The sequence below is a fragment of the Eucyclogobius newberryi genome, unplaced genomic scaffold, assembly GCF_026437365.1.
Source record: "Eucyclogobius newberryi isolate DKJ021-1_F unplaced genomic scaffold, fEucNew1.0.hap1 SCAF_7, whole genome shotgun sequence".
Taxonomy (NCBI): domain Eukaryota; kingdom Metazoa; phylum Chordata; class Actinopteri; order Gobiiformes; family Gobiidae; genus Eucyclogobius; species Eucyclogobius newberryi.
In genome coordinates, this window is record NW_027316389.1 from 24,660,135 (window position 1) to 24,680,987 (window position 20,853).

At 40.8% G+C, this 20,853-nt stretch overlaps 2 protein-coding genes across 10 annotated transcripts; both read left to right on the forward strand.

Annotated features, from left to right (window-relative positions):
• Positions 1 to 1,568: 1,568 nt before the first annotated feature.
• Positions 1,569 to 5,839, forward strand: pnpla2 (patatin-like phospholipase domain containing 2). 3 transcript variants are annotated; one of them, XM_072435265.1, is made up of 10 exons: positions 1,569 to 1,787; positions 2,603 to 2,835; positions 3,108 to 3,173; positions 3,699 to 3,908; positions 3,989 to 4,049; positions 4,400 to 4,570; positions 4,648 to 4,780; positions 5,133 to 5,255; positions 5,411 to 5,430; positions 5,490 to 5,803. In XM_072435265.1, exons 1-10 carry the CDS (start codon positions 1,601 to 1,603, stop codon positions 5,567 to 5,569), a joined length of 1,284 nt encoding a protein of 427 aa, XP_072291366.1. In that variant the 5' UTR covers positions 1,569 to 1,600; the 3' UTR covers positions 5,570 to 5,803. The 3 variants fall into 3 exon arrangements, with proteins under 3 accessions (XP_072291366.1, XP_072291365.1, XP_072291367.1); XM_072435264.1 differs by lacking the exon at positions 5,411 to 5,430 and having other exon boundaries at positions 5,490 to 5,839; XM_072435266.1 differs by having other exon boundaries at positions 5,411 to 5,721.
• A 2,467-nt stretch (positions 5,840 to 8,306) lies between these two features.
• Positions 8,307 to 20,078, forward strand: LOC140349525 (protein phosphatase 1 regulatory subunit 12A). Of its 7 annotated transcripts, none has more exons than XM_072435893.1 (25): positions 8,308 to 8,697; positions 11,405 to 11,535; positions 11,639 to 11,757; positions 12,104 to 12,260; positions 12,394 to 12,538; positions 12,625 to 12,699; positions 12,814 to 12,893; positions 13,371 to 13,552; positions 13,619 to 13,713; positions 13,794 to 13,982; positions 14,091 to 14,173; positions 14,274 to 14,363; positions 14,530 to 14,631; positions 14,717 to 14,818; positions 15,229 to 15,319; positions 15,404 to 15,535; positions 15,638 to 15,740; positions 15,820 to 15,926; positions 16,012 to 16,071; positions 16,256 to 16,278; positions 16,384 to 16,441; positions 17,431 to 17,535; positions 17,620 to 17,670; positions 17,844 to 17,894; positions 18,928 to 20,078. In XM_072435893.1, exons 1-25 carry the CDS (start codon positions 8,428 to 8,430, stop codon positions 19,012 to 19,014), a joined length of 2,688 nt encoding a protein of 895 aa, XP_072291994.1. In that variant the 5' UTR covers positions 8,308 to 8,427; the 3' UTR covers positions 19,015 to 20,078. The 7 variants fall into 7 exon arrangements, with proteins under 7 accessions (XP_072291995.1, XP_072291994.1, XP_072291993.1 ...); XM_072435892.1 differs by having other exon boundaries at positions 8,310 to 8,697; positions 13,347 to 13,552; XM_072435894.1 differs by lacking the exon at positions 17,844 to 17,894 and having other exon boundaries at positions 8,307 to 8,697; positions 13,347 to 13,552.
• The last annotated feature ends 775 nt before the right edge of the window (positions 20,079 to 20,853 follow it).

Genomic DNA, 20,853 nt, shown 5'->3' on the forward strand with positions numbered 1-20,853 from the left:
GATCATTGTTCTCCCGCGCGACACCGCCCCTCTGGTACGACCCTCATATTAAATCCAACCTACTCGTCCAAGCGCCGCCAAAGCTTCAGTTAAAGGCGGGATGTGTGTCGTTCTCCCCTCGGCCACACAGGAGCGCTGTTTACCAACTTGTTCTTCTAGTCCCGCACGTGACTTATCCTCATCCAGAGGTCCCCAGGCCCGGATGTGTCAAAGTAGCCACATCAACACATGGAACTATTACATAATCAACCATAATATTAATTCAATACATCCATATATCAACACCACGAGAATAAGAGGAAAAAGAAGAAGAATACGAAGAATGTTGATACACGCACGACATGTTCTTCGACAGCGTGTAACATTCCCCTTTTAGTTAATTTATAACTGCAGACATTGATTATAACGTTTGGCCATTCGCCGATTACTCTTATAAATAGGTAATAATGTGGAGTTTGTTTTGAATATCATGTTTAACTTGTGATTTTTTGTTTGTTTGTGGAGCTAAAACCAAACAAATAAAGAGAGGGATCAACATTTGTGGGTGAGATTTTTTTGAATCAGAAGTTTGGGAGGTTTGCTGCGGATGACAGACATATCTGTGGTTAAAGAGGCCCAGCCCCCATCTAGAAATATGTCAATGTAACCTGTGTTATAGATTAGCATTTCTTCAAAACAATCTTGATCATACAGTATTATCAATAAATCTATAAGCTGCCAATCCTTTATTCAGTTTGAATGTTTTCTGATTGTGTTTAAACGTAAATATTTTTTACTAACTTCTTACGCCGCATTTATTTATCATTCATATTTTACACCACCAAAAATAGTGTTTTTCTTTGTAAGTCTGAGGGCTTGTTTAATCGGTTGTTGGAATGTTTGCTTCATGCTATTTCAATATATATTATCTATACTATTTATTATAATATAAAAATGTATACAAAACGGAAGATATAGATTTAACCACAACCAGACTCAGGAGGAGGCTCGCACATCACTTAGAAGACAAAAATGGCCAAAAAAGGCAAGGGTAAAGGTACAGAACTGGCACGATCCTGGTTAAGGTCATATAAACATCACAACAGAACTTTACTTGACAGTTCAAACAAAGTAAAACAGAAAAGATTGTGTCGTACTTGTTCTAATCATAAGAAGAGTCATTAGAGAACTTGCCGTTGTACGTAAGAGGAGGGTGTTTCAGTGGTGCGGGTTGTGATTGGTCAAACGATTGTTAAACAACGCTCTGATTGGTTAAACGGCGGTGAGTCGTTGTTCCGGATTGGTCGAAAATCGCTCAGTAGCCCTTCCTTCTTCTGTTAAAATAAAAATCACAATTTCTGACATTTTATTTACAAGCATCTTCTTAAATAAGATTTGTTTTATTGTATCCGGTTAGACATTGCAACTGTTATTTGAAAGTGTTTTTTTTTTAAACTTTTTTTTTATGTTTTCTTATTTTTACTGAGGAGTCTCGTTAAATTTAGCCCATTGATTAAGCGCGGCACAGATAAAGTGAATTTGCTATTATTGCGCAAACCTTTTTCTTCTGTTGTTTCTAAAAGAACTTTAACTGGGTCAAGGGACACATAACGGAGGCGGCATGTTCCCCCTGGACTCGCCCTGGAACATCTCTTTTGCTGGATGCGGCTTCCTCGGGATCTACCACGTTGGTGTTGCCAGTTGTTTACAGGAGCACGCACCCTTCCTCGTCCAGAACGCCCGGCACATCTATGGGGCATCAGCAGGAGCTCTCACTGCCACAGCCCTGGTCACTGGTGTGTGCCTGGGTAAGGAAATCATTCATAACAAATATTTCAGCATTATGAGACAGGGAAATATGAATGAAATGTACTACAGAGCCTATTAACATCACAACAATCAGTGAAAAATAGTAGGTTTACCGTTTCTGACCGTAGGCTACCTAGAATTATCTTATCTTAAGTAGACCAAAGACTTTGACCTTTTACCAAATCAATGCTTATTCCCTTTTAACTTGCTCTCCATGAAGACCTGCATGTAAGGGATAAAAAAAGAAAGAAAGGCATTCAGTTTTCATTGATGGTCTTACACAGAGTAACACATTAGGCTATAATTGCTATTAAAGTGTGATTGGTATGTTGGTTAGATTTAAAATGAAAGCAACAGTATTTAACTTTCTTGAGGTAGCACTTGCATAGTCAATGGAAATAGAAAGTTAAAAACATACTTCTGAACATACTCAATGAGATAGATATGTTTTATGTCATACAGTGGAATATTATAGCCTAGGAACAACATTTCCATAGAAATCCACTGCATGCATGTTTTTACAATAAAATACAACAAAACATGCAAAATGAAAAACTTCATGCTTTTATTTGAGTCTATTTTATTGTTTAAAAAAACATACTGGGCTAAATAAAGGTGCATTATTGAAGCACCATCAGACTGGGATTGTCTCATCGGTCCATTGCTCTCTGGTCAATCAGCTGGCTTCATATAATCTCAACTTGTGTCACGTGTCACTTGTCACTTGACTAATACAAACATGATGCCCTGTGTGTAATGTCAATGACAAAATCATCACAGCGACCTATTATAATTTATTTATTTTTTTGTCTAGGTGAGACCGGCGCCGGTATCATTGATGTTGCAAAAGAAGCCAGGAAGCGATTTTTGGGACCCATGCATCCTTCATTCAACCTGGTGAAAATTATGCGTCACATGTTGCGTCGGACGCTGCCAGCAGAAGGGCACCTCTGGGCCACTGGGCGTCTGGGGATCTCTCTGACCCGAGTGACTGATGGAGAAAATGTCCTTGTGTCACAGTTCAACACAAAAGAGGAGCTGGTCCAGGTGACTGACTGTAGATGCTAGACGCAAATGTGTGCACAATATATACTCTAGTGCATTAGTACACTAAATTGAGAAAAATGAAGTGATGTTATCAATTTTAATTATTGGACAAAGTAATTCTATTGGTTTTACATTAGTTATTGTTTAATTGTATATATATTGGGTAAGGGTTATCTCAATAATTGGTCTCATATTGTATGGACAATTTCTAACCCTATAAACTGAAATTCATATTTTTCAAACTGTAATTTTATTCTTTCTTTTTCATCCAGGCAGTAGTTTGTAGCGCTTACATTCCTGTGTACAGTGGTCTGATTCCGCCTTCACTTCGAGGAGTGGTGAGCTATTTTAACTCAAATACAATTAAATAAAAACATTGAGAATACTTTTAGGGGAGTTTATCTCTACTAATGTTAATAGCTTTAAACCTTTGCTCTTTTAGCTCAGCCCAGACTTGTCATTTGCTTCTGCTGATTTGAGTCATGTCATGTACTTCCTTTTATTGAATTGTTGTTATGACTTACAGGGACCTCCCTTTCCACGTATCTTTGGCACCTCTTTCGTTTTTTCATACTTTGTACTTTTCTAGAATGAGCCAATGAGTAATGCCTGTTTGCCCCGGGTTGTTGATGCCTCAGAAATAGTTGCACTTGTGCCAGATGTTACCACACTGGCACAGATTAAACGTTGCGGTGTTTCATGCTGCTCCACAAAATCTGACATCATTCTACTCTTATCTAATGGCAAACGAATGACCCTTAGCTACTTCAGTTTAGCAAAGAAAGGTCACATTATATCAAACACTGGCCATGTTTTTGTTTGTACATTTGTAATTTATATATAGTTTTGTTTTTATGTTTTAGAGATATGTTGATGGAGGCATCTCAGACAACCTTCCACAGTATGAGCTGAAAAATACTATAACTGTCTCACCTTTTTGTGGAGAAAGTGACATTTGCCCACGAGACAGTTCAACCAACATCCACGAGCTCAGATTCACAAACACCAGTATTCAGTTCACCTTGGGAAACCTGTACCGAGTCTCCAAAGCACTTTTCCCTCCAGATCCAAAGGTTTGCCAAATTCCCATTGACAAATATTGTAAAAATATGGGCATACAGTAATGACAATGTTATTTACTGTATCAATGCAGGTAATGAAAGCCATGTGTAAACAGGGGTACAAAGATGCACTACACTTTTTAAAGAAAAATGGTAAGTAATGCACAGGAGGACACTATTAGCTTGAATTGGCAGGTCAAAGACAAGATAAAAGTCTTGTCAATTCTTGCTTGGCTTCAAAAGAAGATCACTAAAGGAGAAATATTGATTTCATATTTAGGGCAGAAAAATATGAATGTGTATGTCCTGATATGCTATCAGAGCAGCTTCCTGTTACCCCATTTCACCTAATCAATACTGAGCTTTGTAGCACATATCTTAACAGTTCTTTGTACAAGTTTTCTTGTACAAACAATCTTTGTGTGATTTTGTCATAAACACCATGTTTTTCTTCATGAAGGAAAGTTATTCATTCTAGACAAATAACAGCTTTTTTCTTTCAGGCTTACTTCATTTACATCATCTTAACCGCGACATACTGCTAATGGGTCACAAGGAAGAAGCCGAACATGAAATCATAATAAATGATGCTGAGACAGAGAGGCCAGAAGAGGACAAGACAGCGGAGATAGAGGAGCATATCATGGAAAATCTCCCGCCAATTCTGCACAAAGGTAATAATAGCTATATCTACAATGAACCCTTTCAATACGTGTGTGATGTAATGTTTCCGTTTTGCCATCCTCTGCAGCGCTGCTTGAGGCGTGCACAGAGCACAGGAGCTTGGTACATTCCATCAGAAACCTGCTCCCGGTCAGAATGGCGTCTGCACTGATGCTGCCTTATACTCTCCCCCTGGAGTCTGCCCTGTCTTTAACCCTCAGGTATAAATATACACGGTTATTTTAGACAGCAGAACATTGCAACATCCTTATAAATACTTTCTTACAAATGTCCTTTCATTAAAAAAAATATTAATCATGAAATCGCATACTTGTATATTTTGCGCTGCTTTTTTAATGTATTTTTATAATGATAATACTTTTCAATACTGATAGATACAATGTGCAAGTTAGTCAAGTCATACAGCTATTACAAATATTTTCAGAGGAATAGATCAATCTACACAAAACATATACTTCACAATATATATTCTCATTGGAGTAATACTTTTCCCATTTCAAAAGAAGTATCGAAATGATTGATTTTATCTGTAAAATGACATCATGTTTGTAGACTGATGGAGTGGCTTCCAGACGTGCATGAAGATGTTGGCTGGATACAGGAGCTGATACTGATGCTAATGCAGCACGTTCTGCGTCAGGCCTCGCAAAGCATTTCGCAGCATGTTTCTGCCCGGTATGTGAACGACAGTTAACCCATATTTTGACTCACAAATGATGCTGTCAATGCTCACTTTGACACAAATGCCCCCCTACTGCTCAATACCATAATTGTAATCTACTATACACTCACAGCTTGTAATAATTGGGTAATAATTGGTTGTGTTTCAGCTTGGTTGATCACAAGAACTGTAAGTGTTTCCACTGCTCCCCCCTTCACACGTCTGCATGCTGATACTGCCTCTTATAGGTTTTCCTGTGAAGTGCAACTGTACCACCACCAGTCCTCGGCTCAGATGGGTTCCTCCCGCCTGCTGCCCACCTGGGTGAACCACGGCAGCTCTTCGGTGCAGGATGCCTTCATGCGACTGAACCAGTACAAGAGGCAGCTGCTGTCCGGCGTCCTGAGGATCAACATGGACCTGCAAGGCTCTTTCAAAACCGGCCCGTTGTTCCCCGAGAGGACTAGTTCATGTCCAGCACTGTTCTCTGAGGACTTTACTCTTCAGAAGACTGGCCCTCAACCTGCGCTCAACATTTACTGATATTGACATAACACAAAGCTCAAGTAGAATCTGTAAAGATAGTAGTTTAATATAAAAACATTAATCTAAAATCCAAATAGTGTTTTTTGTGATCGGAGATGGTTTAAACGGGCCACATATCCTTAAAGCCGTGTACAGACTTTAATTACAAGTTGAAACAAAGAAAAATGCACACTTGAAACAGCACAGTTAAAATAGCTTCTGTTTTTAAAGGAATGTAGACACCAGTGTTTAACTACTGACTCTGCTGAAAAAGTTGTTGTTGTACAACTATGAACGTACATTTTATACTGTTTAATTTAAAATCATGTTTAATTTGTTTGTGTTGTAGTTGTTATTTGATGACAAATGATTACTGCAAATTAGTTTAGAGTAAGTGTTCAAAATCCAAATGTGGATTAGCTTCATGAAACATCAAAAATAAGATATGCTTATGTTTATGTGGTTTTCATATTTTTTAATCCATCATATTGTTGTAATAAAATGTATGATGAAAACAAAAGTTGCTGTGTTTGAATTCTGTACCGATTAGACTACATGTATTAGTTAAAAGTTTGGCAATGCTGTGACAATTTAAAGATGCACCATGTAACATCTCTGGTTTACAGCCTGCTTGTCTCCATTGACATATTAAAATCTTTGCCTGGAATGTTCTGGACACAGTATGACATTAAACATATCGATCTCCTTGGAGACAAAAGGAATAAAGTCTGGCGGTAATGCAACAATTGGATGCCAACCGCCATAAAACAACAACAACAACAACTGACAACAACAACAACAACGAAAAGTCTGAGGAATAAAGTCTGGCGGTAATGCAACAATTGGATGCCAACCGCCATAAAACAACAACAACAACAACAACAACAACAACAACAACAAGAAGAAGGTTACACCACCAGACCAACCAAAGTTAGGTTAGGTCAGATCTCTGGAGAGGCAGCCAACTCACAGTAAAGGTGAGTGGTTTTCTTTTCTTTCCCCCCTCTTTTTTCCAAATAATAAAACGACAAATTCAAACAAGACAGAACAGAGAGAACTAAATAAGTAAAAATAAGGATGGAGAGTTGTGCAACAAAAAGAAAATGAAAGCACACGAAAATAGACATCCCATTTAGTCCAATGTCGGTCAAACGTGTCCATTTTCAAGTTGATGTCATTTTTTTAATGTGAGTTTTTTTATTTCAACTTTCCATATGACGTCAGTTATGATGTCAGACCAGTCTTTGACCGTCTGGAATTTGTGTCATCCATTTTTTGTGATGGCTTTTTAAAGATTCCATTATCATTATGGCAGGGGTTTTGAGGCCTAAATACACAGTTCTGAAATTGAGTGGGATGGTGATGTTGAAAATAGTCTGCAGTGCCTTGTTACTTTCAATACAATATTTTTGTGCAACAGGAAATTCCCAGAACACATGATAATGGTGTGTCTCCTGGCAACCGCAACTTCTCCAACATGTATATACCGGTACTTTAGATATGATTCTCCTTGAAAATTCTGATTTCTATACCTTTATAAAGATTTCAGTTAGATGGATATAATGGCTTTTTTAATTTCCTGATGACAATAAATATCTATAAAAGTCCTGTTTCTCAAGTCAAATGATTATCTCAACATATCAAAGCTTTTCATTTGATTTACTTTTACAACGAGGTAAAAACATTTACAAATTTGGTTCTCCAGACTCAACCGTTTGTCAGTTCCAGTAAGACGTGTACAGGAACCCCCGGCACAACATTAATCTAAATATTTTTCCATTGAGCTTCACATTCTGGGTCACACCAGCACAGCAAGGCTCTGATCTGAGCTGATATAAAGTAATGTTTCAGACGAGGTAAACCCCAGCCTCCTTAGACTTTTGGGAGTTGTAAGGATATAAGGTTATTTACCATGCCATAAAAATCTTGAGATTGTTTTATTCCACTCATCTAGCTGTTTGGGAATGGACATGGGAAGAGCTTGGAATACCGTAGATAGAGAAAATTGGGCAAAACACACATTTTAATAGTTTCAGTCCTTTGGCTTGGACTGAACTATTTCATAATAAGGTTAAATTTAAAGGTCTTCCTTTATGGAGGAAAAATATATCATATATGGGGGATAAGTGTTGACAAGTCTTTATGGAGAACCACACTTAAATATTTGAGGGATTTTGTTTGTCATTTAAATCAAGATGAATGATTTTCAAGGTATGTTATTGCGTTAAACACTCACCATAGCAACCCCTAGATTGATGGGTTTAATGCCGTACTGTAGAACATTCCAGGCAAAGTAATAACATCTCTATGTAGATAATATAAAATAGATCCATGATGTAGACAAGCAGGTGCAGACCCTCCACCAGAAAAGTCACATACAACATTAGCTACAATCAATCTTTTTTAACATCAAACCACATCTTTCCCCCTCATGCCTCACACTACACTGAAGTCAGATCGTTTGGACTGCTCCCTTCACATTGACACGCACATTTCCGACGCGCCCCTGAAGGCACCAGAGCACTGCCACGCTCAGGCCGACGCTCGGTGCGTGCCTGGTGTCCGTCCACCAGAGGGCGCACCTCCCGGGGAAGCCTCTATCCCAAACCTCGTCTCCTCCTCGTACCATGAGCTCAATCGGTCCGGGACAGACCAGGGAAGATGGCTGCCACTGACCATTCCCGGTCCGAAGCAGCCAAACAGCGACGGCAGGACCAGCTGCAGCGATGGCAGGGCTCGGAGACGGACTGTACAAGGACCGAGGCCCGGGAACTCGCGTGCAGTTCCGGTCCACGCAAAGTCCGCTTCGCCCAGGGCGCAGTGTTCATGGCTGCGTGCTCCGCCGGGGATCGGGAGGAGGTGGCGGCTCTTCTCCGGCAGGGAGCTGACATAAACCACGCCAATATAGACGGTCTGACTGCGCTTCATCAGGTAAAAACATTGGTCATTTTTTCCATACGTTGCCACAATATTTTGGTTTGGTCCTAAAGTTCTTGAAGTTGGTCATAAAGTTGATACCACCACGACTAGCCCTTATAAAGGAGTGGAGCTTCAACTCAAAGAATAATAAGGCTGTTGGTAGTGTAAAGTTAAAGCAGGAAACGTATTTTGTTTTCCTCATAGGTTTTTTTTTTCTTCATCCCGATGAGTCTTTTGTTAACACCATCAACTAAGACCATCACCAGTCACCAAATGATCCAACACAAGTCGCACAATGGTTCACTTTAGAGGGGGCTACGACTTCATTGAGGGAAGACCCCCCACTCTCCACTCAGTGCATGCTTTAAGACATCTCCATATATGATCAACAGGTTGCGGTTCTCTCTATTCATGCTCAACAAACTCTGAAAAATATGCTTTCACTTTACATTCACTTTAACTTTGTTTTTATGTGCCATTTGGAACCAGCTTGGGTGTGTTCCCTCATTACTTTGATCATAACAGAGGAACAAAGTGGTTACCATTAATGCCACAGTGATGCACCAATTCCAATGCATTTATGAAACCTCGTCATTGAATGCTCACATCTCTAGTTTACTATTTTTGAACCGTACGTAAGTTCTATTTTTGTGATTTACGAGGTTAGTCTTCTCATAAAATCCGCCTGATGTGCCTAGATTTGGTCTGTGCATGTATCGCACCATCACCCACTGTGGTCCCTCTCCTGTCCTCCATCAATTCTCCCCTGTTGCTCACCGGTCTCCAGGCAACCAAATTAAATATAGGCGCACACTCTTAAAAACTTTCCATCCTCTCCATCCAAAGCCTTTTCTGTCTTGAGTATGACTTCCACTCACTCTTGCCCCCTCTCTATCATTTGCCAGCACTTGGACATTTGGGATTTGGGGATGAAAAATTCCTCGTACTACACAAGCTTCTGTTGTTGATCTCGACAATGACTCACTTGAGTGTTACGTTTGGAGTGCTCTGCTGGGTGGCTGTGTGACCCATTCATTCAGTGTGGAGCACCACTTGTTGGAAGTCAATGTCACTTTGGACTTGTTGTTTGCAGGCCTACATTCCCTTTTCCTTCCTAAAACGCTGCTGTTGAGGTGTGCTGCGTGCCAGACTACCTGTCCAGTGATCTTTATGGAGATCTCGGAGCAGCTTTGTTACTCGTTAGCCCAAAAGCAAAGCCTCTTAAGAGGTGGCTTAAGAGGCACCTGATGGACAGCACTACTGACTCTGGCTTTTCCTGCGTCGTCTCAGTACATAGGACTTATAACATCTACAGGTTTAGGGTTTATTTAAGTCAAGACAATGTTTGTCATGCTGCATCATGAAACCAGTACGCACCAGTAATCTATTTTAATTTCTATTGTCTTACATAATTAATGATTAAGTTCCAACCCTTGTGAGGCCTTCCCAATTATTATTATCAGTAGTAGTATTAGTGTTGTTGTTGTTGTTGTTGTGGTTGTGGTTGTTGTTGTTGTTGTTGTTGTTGTTGTGGTTGTTGTTGTTCTGTAGCTGAATTAGATGTTGTGGCAGAAGTTGTGGTGGCAAAGCGGTTAGAGCTCTTGCCTTCCAATAAGGAGATTATGGGTTTGATTCTCGGTTCAGCCCAACATCACATGATCTCTCAGGTTGGAATCTGCATGTCCTTCCCGTGTTACCGTGAGTTCTCTCCAGGTTCTCTGGCATCCTCCCACCTTCTGCCAAAGGCATACACATGTTGGGTAAATTGGCTACTGTGAATTGCCCCTAGTGAATGGATGTGTGTCTATGGCTCTGTATTAACCCCACCATGAGCTGGCTCCTGTCCAGGGTGTGCCCTGCCAAGGCCCAAAGTCACTGGGACCCGAAAATGAATTAATTAGCTATTACTAGCTTCATGGACCTGTCACAAACACAGCAAATACTGCACAACTGCATCATTCCTTATTAAGTATAAAACATGATTCACAATTAGGATGCACGTTATTATACTGTACAAGAATGTATTCTAGAGGATACTAACGTAGAATTAGTGCTATATGAACTAAACCCTCAGATCATACCATGAGGTTCTCATGGGATTTATCCTGGTCTTGTGTTGGATCACATTGAGAGAATCAAGATACACTTGCCTCAGGAAACACGGATAAATGGACTCACTGTTTCACCCGTGCAGCAAATAATTGATTTTGAATGTGCTTATTATTATTATTTTGTTGCTATTGAACAAAGCAAAATGATTACCGGTGCATGCATATACACAAACCACTGTTTACGGGGAGAGGTGGGAGATGTATCAAAAATGTATAATATTGCTACTGTTGTTTTGGAGATATGCAAGAGTAATGTGCTATAGTATATTGTCTAATACAACAGAAACATCTAGTGTAATGTTCCAAAAGCTAAGTGATAGTTCTGACATTGTTTCATTTTTTATGGTCCATTCACGACTTGTGTGATACTTGAACCTCAAGCAAGGCCTTTACAGGCACATTTTGGAACATTATCGATGCTTTGTGAAAATACTCTCTGAAAAACAAGATATTCATTTTAATTTACAGCTTGGTCTGTATTTTAATAGCCGTGATCTTCAGCCAGCCTCTGAAAGGGCAATCTTTTTTTTTCTTTTAAGGAGTTTGATTGTTTGTTGTGTCTTGTTTGATGTTATTTATTGAAAGCTTTTACTTGCTGTCTTGTGTAGGCCTGCATTGATGAAAATGCAGAGATGGTGCAGTTCCTGGTGGAGAGCGGGAGTGACGTGAACCGAGGGGACAATGAGGGCTGGACTCCTCTGCACGCTGCAGCCTCGTGCGGCTTTGCCCAGATCGTCAAGTGGGTGGTAACCATTTCCTCAATACTCCATTTGAGGCCAACATGGATTTTGGGGAAATGACATAGTAAGTTATTAATTAAACTTGTTTTTGTTTTTTATTAGATATCTAATAGAGCACGGAGCTAACGTCGGTGCTGTGAACAGTGAAGGGGAGCTTCCACTGGATGTAGCTACTGAAGATGCCATGGAAAGACTCCTCAAAGCTGAAATCAAGAAACAAGGTTCGATATTTAACTGTTATGTTGATACACCACATTCTACATCTCATGGGGCTTATATTTCTGTGTTACCCCACGCCCATATAAAATAGGAGGGTTGCATCAAGCAGGGCACCAAGTATCAGCCACTTGATTGCAAATGTCAAAATACTGTACAAATATGAACATGCTGTGATGAGCAGAAAATAAGCAGAAAGTAAATATATTAATAATAACTACATAAAAGTAATAAATAAAGCTACATTTTTATACTTCCATACTCAAACCCTTTGCACTGTACTTTAGCCTTGTTCTCTGCTTGAATTCAAAATAAATGAACTTAAATAACCTATGATCTATTACTGTGCAGGAGTAGATGTTGACGAAGCTCGAAAACAAGAGGAAAGAATCATGCTTCAAGACGCCACGGCTGTGCTGTCTGGTGGTGGCACGCTCACACCGCACCACAACACCAGAGCTACAGCTTTGCATGTTTCTGCAGCTAAGGGATACATTGAAGTCCTCAAGTAAGTATTATTACATCACAAGTAGAGTAATCATTGTGTGCTGTCACAATAGCAACATGTGGTTATCCAAGAGTGATGACATCTAGTTTGATTATAGTAAATATACATTTTATTTTCTGTTCCTTTGTGACAGAGTGCTGCTTCAGTGTGGCGTTGATGTCGACTGCCGGGACATAGATGGATGGACACCTCTCCATGCAGCAGCACACTGGGGACAGGAAGAGGTGTGCTCTCTGCTCGCTGATCATATGTGCGATATGGGGGCCGTCAATATTGTGGTGAGAAGATTAAAATAACCTTACAGCCAGAATATTACCGCTATTGAAAGCTACTGTTATATAATAGCTGATAAATCTCCTTATAGGGCCAAACCGCTCTAGATGTTGCAGATGAGAACCTCGCAGACACATTGGAGGAGCTTCAGAAAAAACAAAATGCGGTAAGGGTGCCTTGACACTGCTCAATTCTGCCCTTTTGAATAACCTGATATGACTAATAGTGTTGTGACTGTAAATGTTCGCTGAGTTTATAGTATGTTTATATTCTTGTGCAGTTACGTAGTGAGAAAGAGAAACAAACTCCAGTTATAGAGACCAGCCCTCAGATCGCCATGCTACCAGTCCGAACTCGAAGGTTAGTGCCAGTGTCTGTTTATGTGCTTGTATTTGTCTGTGTCTTTTGTAGTCCCTGTAGTCCCAGTGCCACTGTGTGTGGAGATCATGTCCGTCAGTGATTTGCCATTGCCACTGTATAAGGCTAATGCTAAAGATTCCATTGTTTATTCAAACCAACATGCTCTTTTAAAGGTTTTATTACTTTATGTTAGTTAGCCCAAATATGATAATACCGTTCTTACTAAATCTCTCCACAAATGGTTGTTTAATTTGATATTATAGATCAAATAGTAGTAGATAAGGTTCTCCAAAAGAAGTAGAGGAAGAGCACACAGTCCTACATGGCATCACAGCGTGACATATTGTTCCATGCACTGGCTTATTCCCGCTTGCGTTAATTGGCTGAGCACCCTGACTGATCAACCCCCTGCATGCACCTGTTGTCCCGCTCCACCTTGGCCCCACCCTGCAGGACATCTATCTCCCGTATGAGCAGTAGGGAGAAGATCTGCCTCCATGAGCGTGAGAAGCACCCTCCTCCTGCTCTGCAGAGCAGCCCGGCTGAGGAAGAAGAGGAGGATAGCCAGACAGGACAGGGCCAAACTCAGAGCCAGCCCAAAGCTTCCAGCAGTTCTAGCTCTGAAGAGGAGAGTGAATCTGAAAGTGATGCAGAGTCAGGTGACTAAAATACTTTTATTGATCTTAGTTGTGTTCCAACAATTTCTGACCTTTGGGCATCTGCAGAGAAAGCTAAGAATCGTGAGATCATCAACAACTTGAACAACAAACGTAACACCACAGGGCTGCATTCTACCTCAACTAGTGTTCCTCTTAAAAAGGTAATGGCAGAAGCAAGAAGGTTATAGCATGATCGCTAAAGTAAAATGTGATTATTAATTGCTTTTACTCTGTGGAACAGGAAGCCAGTAAGGCGCCATCCACTGAGGCCCCAGACTCCTGGAGGACCTCCCTGAGGAAGGCGGGTAGCTCAGTAACCCTTGGTTCAGCTGGTCTGTCTGAGTCCAGCCAGGACCGTCCCGTAGAGACTGGGTTAGGAATGACCCGTTCTGCCTCTAGCCCTCGCCTCAGCTCTGAAGTCGACAACAAGGTGCAAACACTCACATGATTCAAGAAGGCATGCAACCATGACATCACCATTTCAGTGATGGATAAAGGTTTCTTTTAGAGTCCCATTTGCTGATGATCTGTCTTGCAGGAGCCGAGGCTGGCCCGAGTACCACCCATTACAACGCGGAGGCTCTTCAGTATACCCGACAGCAATCCTGACAACTCAAACAGGTGGGCTAATGCTCTCATGAGCTTCTGTTGTGAAATTGGAATCTGTTTTTTTCTTAGTCACTGCATATGTGTTGTCACCCTGCCACTCTCTCTCTCTCAGTTGGCTCAGTCGTAGCTCTTCTTACACCCGGCGCCTTCATAGTCAATCTAGCAGCGAGCTCAGTAGTTCCAACCCTTCTTTGTCTCACAGGTCAGTCACGCTGCTCACTCCCAGCCTTATATTTGTTTGCTTGTGTGTTTGTGTGATTCTTTGTTCAGCTTCACTGCGCACATTCTCCACACCAGTGATTACTAACATGTCTTTGTGGTAATGGTAAAAGACAGAAATGTTAAGAGTCAGTGTGTCTTGTTTGTAGTGCATCTTATGGAAAGAGACTGGACGATCCCACTGTAACCTCTGCCAGTTTAGGGACAAGCTCTTCTGGTCTCAGTCGACCCAATAGTGTTTTAGCCCCGAGGTAATTTTCAATTGTAGGTCCTGTTTATGCCTTGAAAAAAAATGAATCTGATAATATTTTTGTTTTTATCTTGTTTCATCACTAGACTTCCTCAGGAACAGTCGGAAAGACCAGATCAGCCTGCAGTCACAACAACTAATTCTGGCATCGTGATCACAGGCGAACCAGAAGCCAAGCAAAGGCGCAAGTCAGTAATTCACATGTGTAATGACTGTTGCAGGGTTTCGAAAATAAAACTGCGGTGCTGCAAATGTGAATATAATATGCAGCGTTATCTTAGCTTGACAAGTAAAGTATAGTATTTGGAATTGTTTTATTTATTTATTGTTTAAGTTATTGAGTTGAACAACACAACCATGAGTTTAAAGAACAGTAGGCTTCTTTATTAGCATATATATGTTAAGAATATGGTTGAAAACTTGTCTTTTGTTGAACTCACATGATTATTGAATTATTTTATGTTGCCAAACAAACTTGTTTTTAACCATTTCTCAATCAGCTATGCCTTATTTTGCAATTATAATTTGCATAGTTAAGCTTATGAGGAGATTGTAGCAGATTCAGGGCTAAACTGTATGATATATTTAATTCTTGTAGGTCCTATCTGACTCCTGTGCGGGACGAAGAGGCAGAGGCGCAGCGAAAGGCCCGATCCCGACATGCAAGGCAGTCCCGCCGCTCCACTCAGGTTCAAATTCTTTCCTTAATCCAAAATGAATCACCAAATGTTTTATGGCCACTAGTTTTCATTATTGATTTTTTTTGTGTCTAGGGTGTAACGCTTACAGATCTACAAGAAGCAGAAAAGACAATGAAGACCAAAACTGAAACTAAAGGAAGGGAGAAGGAGGAAGATGAGAAAGAAAAGGAGAAGGACACTAAACTGAAGAAGGGAGACGAGGGGGTGAGACCCGTATTTTACTGTTACTAGCTTTTCTGTTTTGGCTGCGGTCCTACATTAGGTCATGGACGTCACTGAGCGGGCATTATTGGATTTTTTTTACAGGAAGTGAGCTGGAGGTCTCGTATTGCCAGTCTACAGAAGTCCGACCTCCTGGGCCTCACGCAGCCTGCCGGCACAGCGCGGACTCAGGCCCCGGACAGGAGCGGTACGCAGCATAACGTCCCTTTTTAAACACCGGAGTTTAAATAATATCCTTAAACGACTGCTTTCTGGCTCTGTTCCAGATGTTGAGGCCAGTGTAGGGGGAGAGAGTGAGACGGAGCGATGGGCGAGAGAGCGAAGGGAAAGGCGACAAGCCCGGGCCAGAAGGAAGGCACAGAGGACTGGAGAGGTGAATGAAACGAGCTGTTCAATTATAGGGTGGTTACTTTAGCTATCATAAAAGCTTTGAATTTTACTATGTTTTGTCTGAATAGAGTGATGACAACGAGCCAAGTGGAGAGGAGGAGTTAACCGGCAGTGGGCTGGATCCACAGGTTGTTGTTTTTTTCTCAAACGTGATGTCACATCTCAAAATCAACATCCTTTTATGAATTTGATTTATTTTTAAAAATGATGTAGACAAATGAAATTTGTACAAACGTTGAATTTAAGCTATAGTTGTTTGTCTCTCATATCTATTGAATATGTGCTATGTGTGCTTTGTTTCTTTTCTTACAGGCAGGCCAACGCTTGAGCTCCAGGTATGACTGCAGCCTTTGACCGCTATGATCGGGATCTTATTTTTTTATGGATTCAGCCCAGGTTTGTGATAGTGGAATCACTAAACTCTCATCTTTTATTCTCAGGTCGAATGTGTCCTGTAATGACACGGGAGGAGGATCTGAGACTAAGGATTACAAAAAGGTAAGCATTGAAAATGTTGTTTCTAACTAGAAGAATCAGACTTAGCCAGTGAACAAATTTGCATTAAAAAATGTGAACTATTTGTAAAATGTAAACTCAAATCAAAGAAATACTTTCACTAAACACAAAAATACAGTATGGACAGAATAAAATTAAGATTAGATTAAGTATTGTTTACTTGAGGGACAGGTGTCATACTGATAAATGTTCATGAGTGAGTCCAACAGCAGAGGGAAAGAATCTGTTCATGTGGCAGGAGGTTCTGGTCCGGATGGACCGTAGTCTCCTGCCTGAGTGGCTCAAATTAGTCCGTGTTCAGGGTGAGAAGGGTCGGCTGTGATCCGACCTGCACGTCGCAGAGTCCTGGAGACGTACAAGTCCTGCAGAGATGGAAGTCTGCAGCCGATCACCTTCTCAGCAGAGCGCACAATGCGCTGTAGTCTCTGTTTGTACCTGGCTGTGGCTCCAGCGTACCACACGGTGATGGAGGAGGTGAGGATGGACTCAATGATGGCCGGGTAGAACTGCAGCATCATCTGCACTGGCAGCTTGGCTTTCCTCAGCTGCCACAGGAAGTACATCCTCTGCTGGGCCTTCATGATGAGGGAGCTGATGGTGGGCTCCACTTGACGTCCCGGGTGATGGTGGTGCTGAGGAAGCAGAAAGAATCCACAGTGGGGATGGGGGAGTCTGTCAGAGCATTAAGGGGCATCTTCAGTGAACGTGAAATCAATCCATTTATCTTAAAAATATATCACCACCCAGATAGTGATCTCAGCCCACATTAACACCTGTGCTTCATTTTGTCACCTGACTGATGACATAATAGTATTATTATTAGACTAAATAGGGCTGTGGTTTTGAATCTGGTAAAAAAAAAATCCTAAATAAATTACACATCTTGATCCCTTACAAACAAATTGTAACCACAAACCATGATTTTAAAAAATATCGTAGTTGTTCACATTTTGTCTGATCTTGTTCGACAGTTATTTGAAGAATTGTCCAGGGAAAATAATCAACTACAAACACAACTGCAGGACACTCAGAGGATTGTTAATCAGACTCGGTTGGACTTGGAAAAAGCCACGCAGGTACCATTAAGAACGCATGTTAAAATGTTCACTCAAAAGAATCTTCAGTTTTGTAATATCAGTTTTACCCCTTGTGTCTCACAGAGGCAGGAGCGCTTCACAGACTGTTCAGCCTTACTGGAGATGGAGAGAAAGGTAAGGTTGAGAGAGGATTTGTTTTCTTACCGTCACGTGTTTTAGCTGCTCTGCTTCACATTTGCCACCTCTGCTGTTTTGAATGTCTTTTCTTCACTCACTGATTTCACATCACTTTTTTGATCTCTGTTCCCAACACTTTTTCTTCCCGCCTGCCTCATAATCGACATAAGGACCGGAGGATGCTGGAGAGGAGGATGGCAGAGCTGGAGGAAGAGCTGAAGGTAAGCAGACATTGCATGTTCCTCCGCCTGGATAGCTTTGCTTTAACCTGTGCTTAGGTGAGTGGTGTGTTCCTTACTAATGTATGATTTAGACCAAGGAATGAAACTTCTTTGATTAAGGATTATGTGATTCAAGCATTTGATGGCTGCTCTACACCCAAGAATTATGTTTTTTATCTATCAGAAATCTGATCAGGAATTCTGATTTTAAATATACTAGTTTGCATATTTTATTTATACAGTATTTTTGTATACCGTATCTTATTCAAAGTAGACCAGAGGTGGTTAGGGCTGTAGTCGACTAAAGGAACCATCTTGGTTTATTAAAGATGTGCCCTGTGCTATGATTAGTCAACTAAAAGGGGGCGCTGTGCTAGCAAAAGTTCTCTAAACAATTAAGTATCTCTACACTCTGACCATGTATCAGACCCAAAGTTCACTGACTAGACTACAAGTAGGAGTTCAAAGAATTACAAATATGAATACATAAAATACTAGTGAACTGTGTATACATCTGTGAAAAGGCACATTGAACTCAAAATTCGCTCTCAAATGTCAAACAAACTTATTCAAGCCTTCTACTTTCTGCTGTGAACCATATAGATCCTTTTAATCCCACTAAAACAGTTAGTCGACTAATATACATTGTGGTCAACTAAGGTGCTATTGTCAATTAATCGACTAAACAATTAAAAGCCTATAGCTCTATACGTGATATAACTATGTAAAATTATCACCGTTCCACTGACTCATATGCTTTTGTGTATTGTTGTGTATGTTCTTGGGTCTTGCTGATATAAAATACTTTAATTTGACATTATGTTTACATTTCCCACATTGTTTATTTAAGGTTAGGAGTAGGCTATACTCCTTGTAAAGGTTATAAACAGACCGAAGTTTACATATCTGCTGTTGTTCACATTCTGTGCCTGCAATCACAGAATGTAATCAGATTTATCATTATAATTTACCAGCTCATAGTTTTATGATATGGTATTGAAGTGTGTTTCAACGTTTCCCTTTTCCTCTTTAGGTTCTTGTTGATCTGAGAGCAGACAACCAGCGTCTGAAGGATGAAAATGGAGCACTGATCCGTGTCATCAGCAAACTCTCCAAATAGACTTCCAGCGAGAGTCAGAGAGACATAAAGACCAGGGACTCCCGGCCCCTCTCCCCTTCCCGTCCTCACATTCCTCCCAGTGCCAAAGACAGACCGAAGGAGAAGGTTCGCACAACTGTCCTGACCGTAGCACCAGCAGATTGTTATGCCCATCACCATAGTCCCAAACAGCTGGAGGGCCCTTGACGTGCCTTAACGTGGTTTGTCACAGAAGACTTGTAGTTATAGCTTAAGCCCTCATAGTAGCACGACGACGACAGCCGAACTCCCATGGCTGGTGCAACACAGATCAAAAACTCCAGCATCTGTGCGTCTGGGGAACACTAACATGCACTACATTCCTATAAGTGCATCAGGACTTCCTTGATGCACATTCCATGAGCACACAAGGAAAAAGCAGTCTTTGTAGGTCCCACTTAATATTTACGTTTTTGAACACTGTCACCTTCACACGTTTATTGCTCACTTTGTTAAGCCCCCTTTAAATGTGTTGTCGAGCAGTTAAGGTTTTGTTTTCATTCTTCGAAAAGCAACAACACTCCAGATCTGACTATATTACATTCAGAAACATCCAGCGGACGTTTGCGGAGCGCTGTTGTTTCCACATGCAAGTGTTTTTGAACCCACCTACCTCTCCACCTAAGCACTTCCCCACTTATTTCTTTTGTCTTTAATTTTTGTGACACACTCGATGTTCTTAAAAAGACAGAAGAACCAGATCAATCAAATATAGCACTTTACTCCACAAAGTAATAAAGATCTGTGAGGTTTTGCAAGTTCATCAGGTAGAAAAAAATATGTATTTTGGTGCAGTGTATTCCTTGAACAGAGGAAAAGTTATGGCATGAGTGAAGGTTAAAGGTTATTGCACAGTTCTAAACATTGCTGTTTCAAATGCATCAAATTGTTTTAATATTTACAAGTGAGGGAGGTCTTGTATATTATCTTATAATATTAGTCTTGAATGCCCTTCAGAATACAGTAAACACCCATAGCCTTCGTCACGTTTGTTTTCTTTAATATATTTAATGAATGTAAGCACCATAATAAAAAGTGTGTTTGTAGCCACTGCCTGTTTCTTCACAGCAGAAATTCTCCACCTTTATTATCTTCTTAGGTAGGATGTTTTAACTTGATCCTTTCATAGACTGGTTGGTAGCATGCACTGATGACGACTGCCCATATGTACTCTATCAGAGCAAAACTGAACAGCTGCAGCGTTTTCAGTGCTTGTGAGTAGAGGAAACAGCTTTACAGATGTATTTACCATTTGTTTGGACTGTTGGAGTAATCTACTGCTTCTCCCTGGTGGATGCTACATCATGAAAGAACTGGCAAGCCAATTGATACTATTACAGCCAACAATTTTGTAAAAGAAAACTGGGGCTTTACTATATACTTGAAGTCTTTTGAACAGTGGACATCTATCCTTGTGTCTCATGAGTGTGGAGATGGACCACTGCAGCAGCGCTGACAACAAGCAGAGCTCCTAATAAGGAAGGGCCGGCTGGCGGAGGCTTTGTAAATATCCCTTAGGTCTGAGAAAGACGGGCAGGAGAGCTGGGGAGGAAGAGGGAAGCGGATGGATTGCAGCCTTATATGGACAAAGCACTGCTTTTCCCAGGGTTTGTGGCTCTGACCCCCGACATGACGCCAGTGAGGACACACAATGGCTCATTTGTGCCACCATGTGGTACAAATAAGTAAGTACAACTGGATGATGTCATTGAGGTACTTCAGAGAAGGCTCGATGGCTTTCAGAGAAGCAAATCGTATTGTTCCTGTGATAACCTTTAATGTTTACACATTTCCCATGTAGCTTAAGTTTTTGGTCTTTTG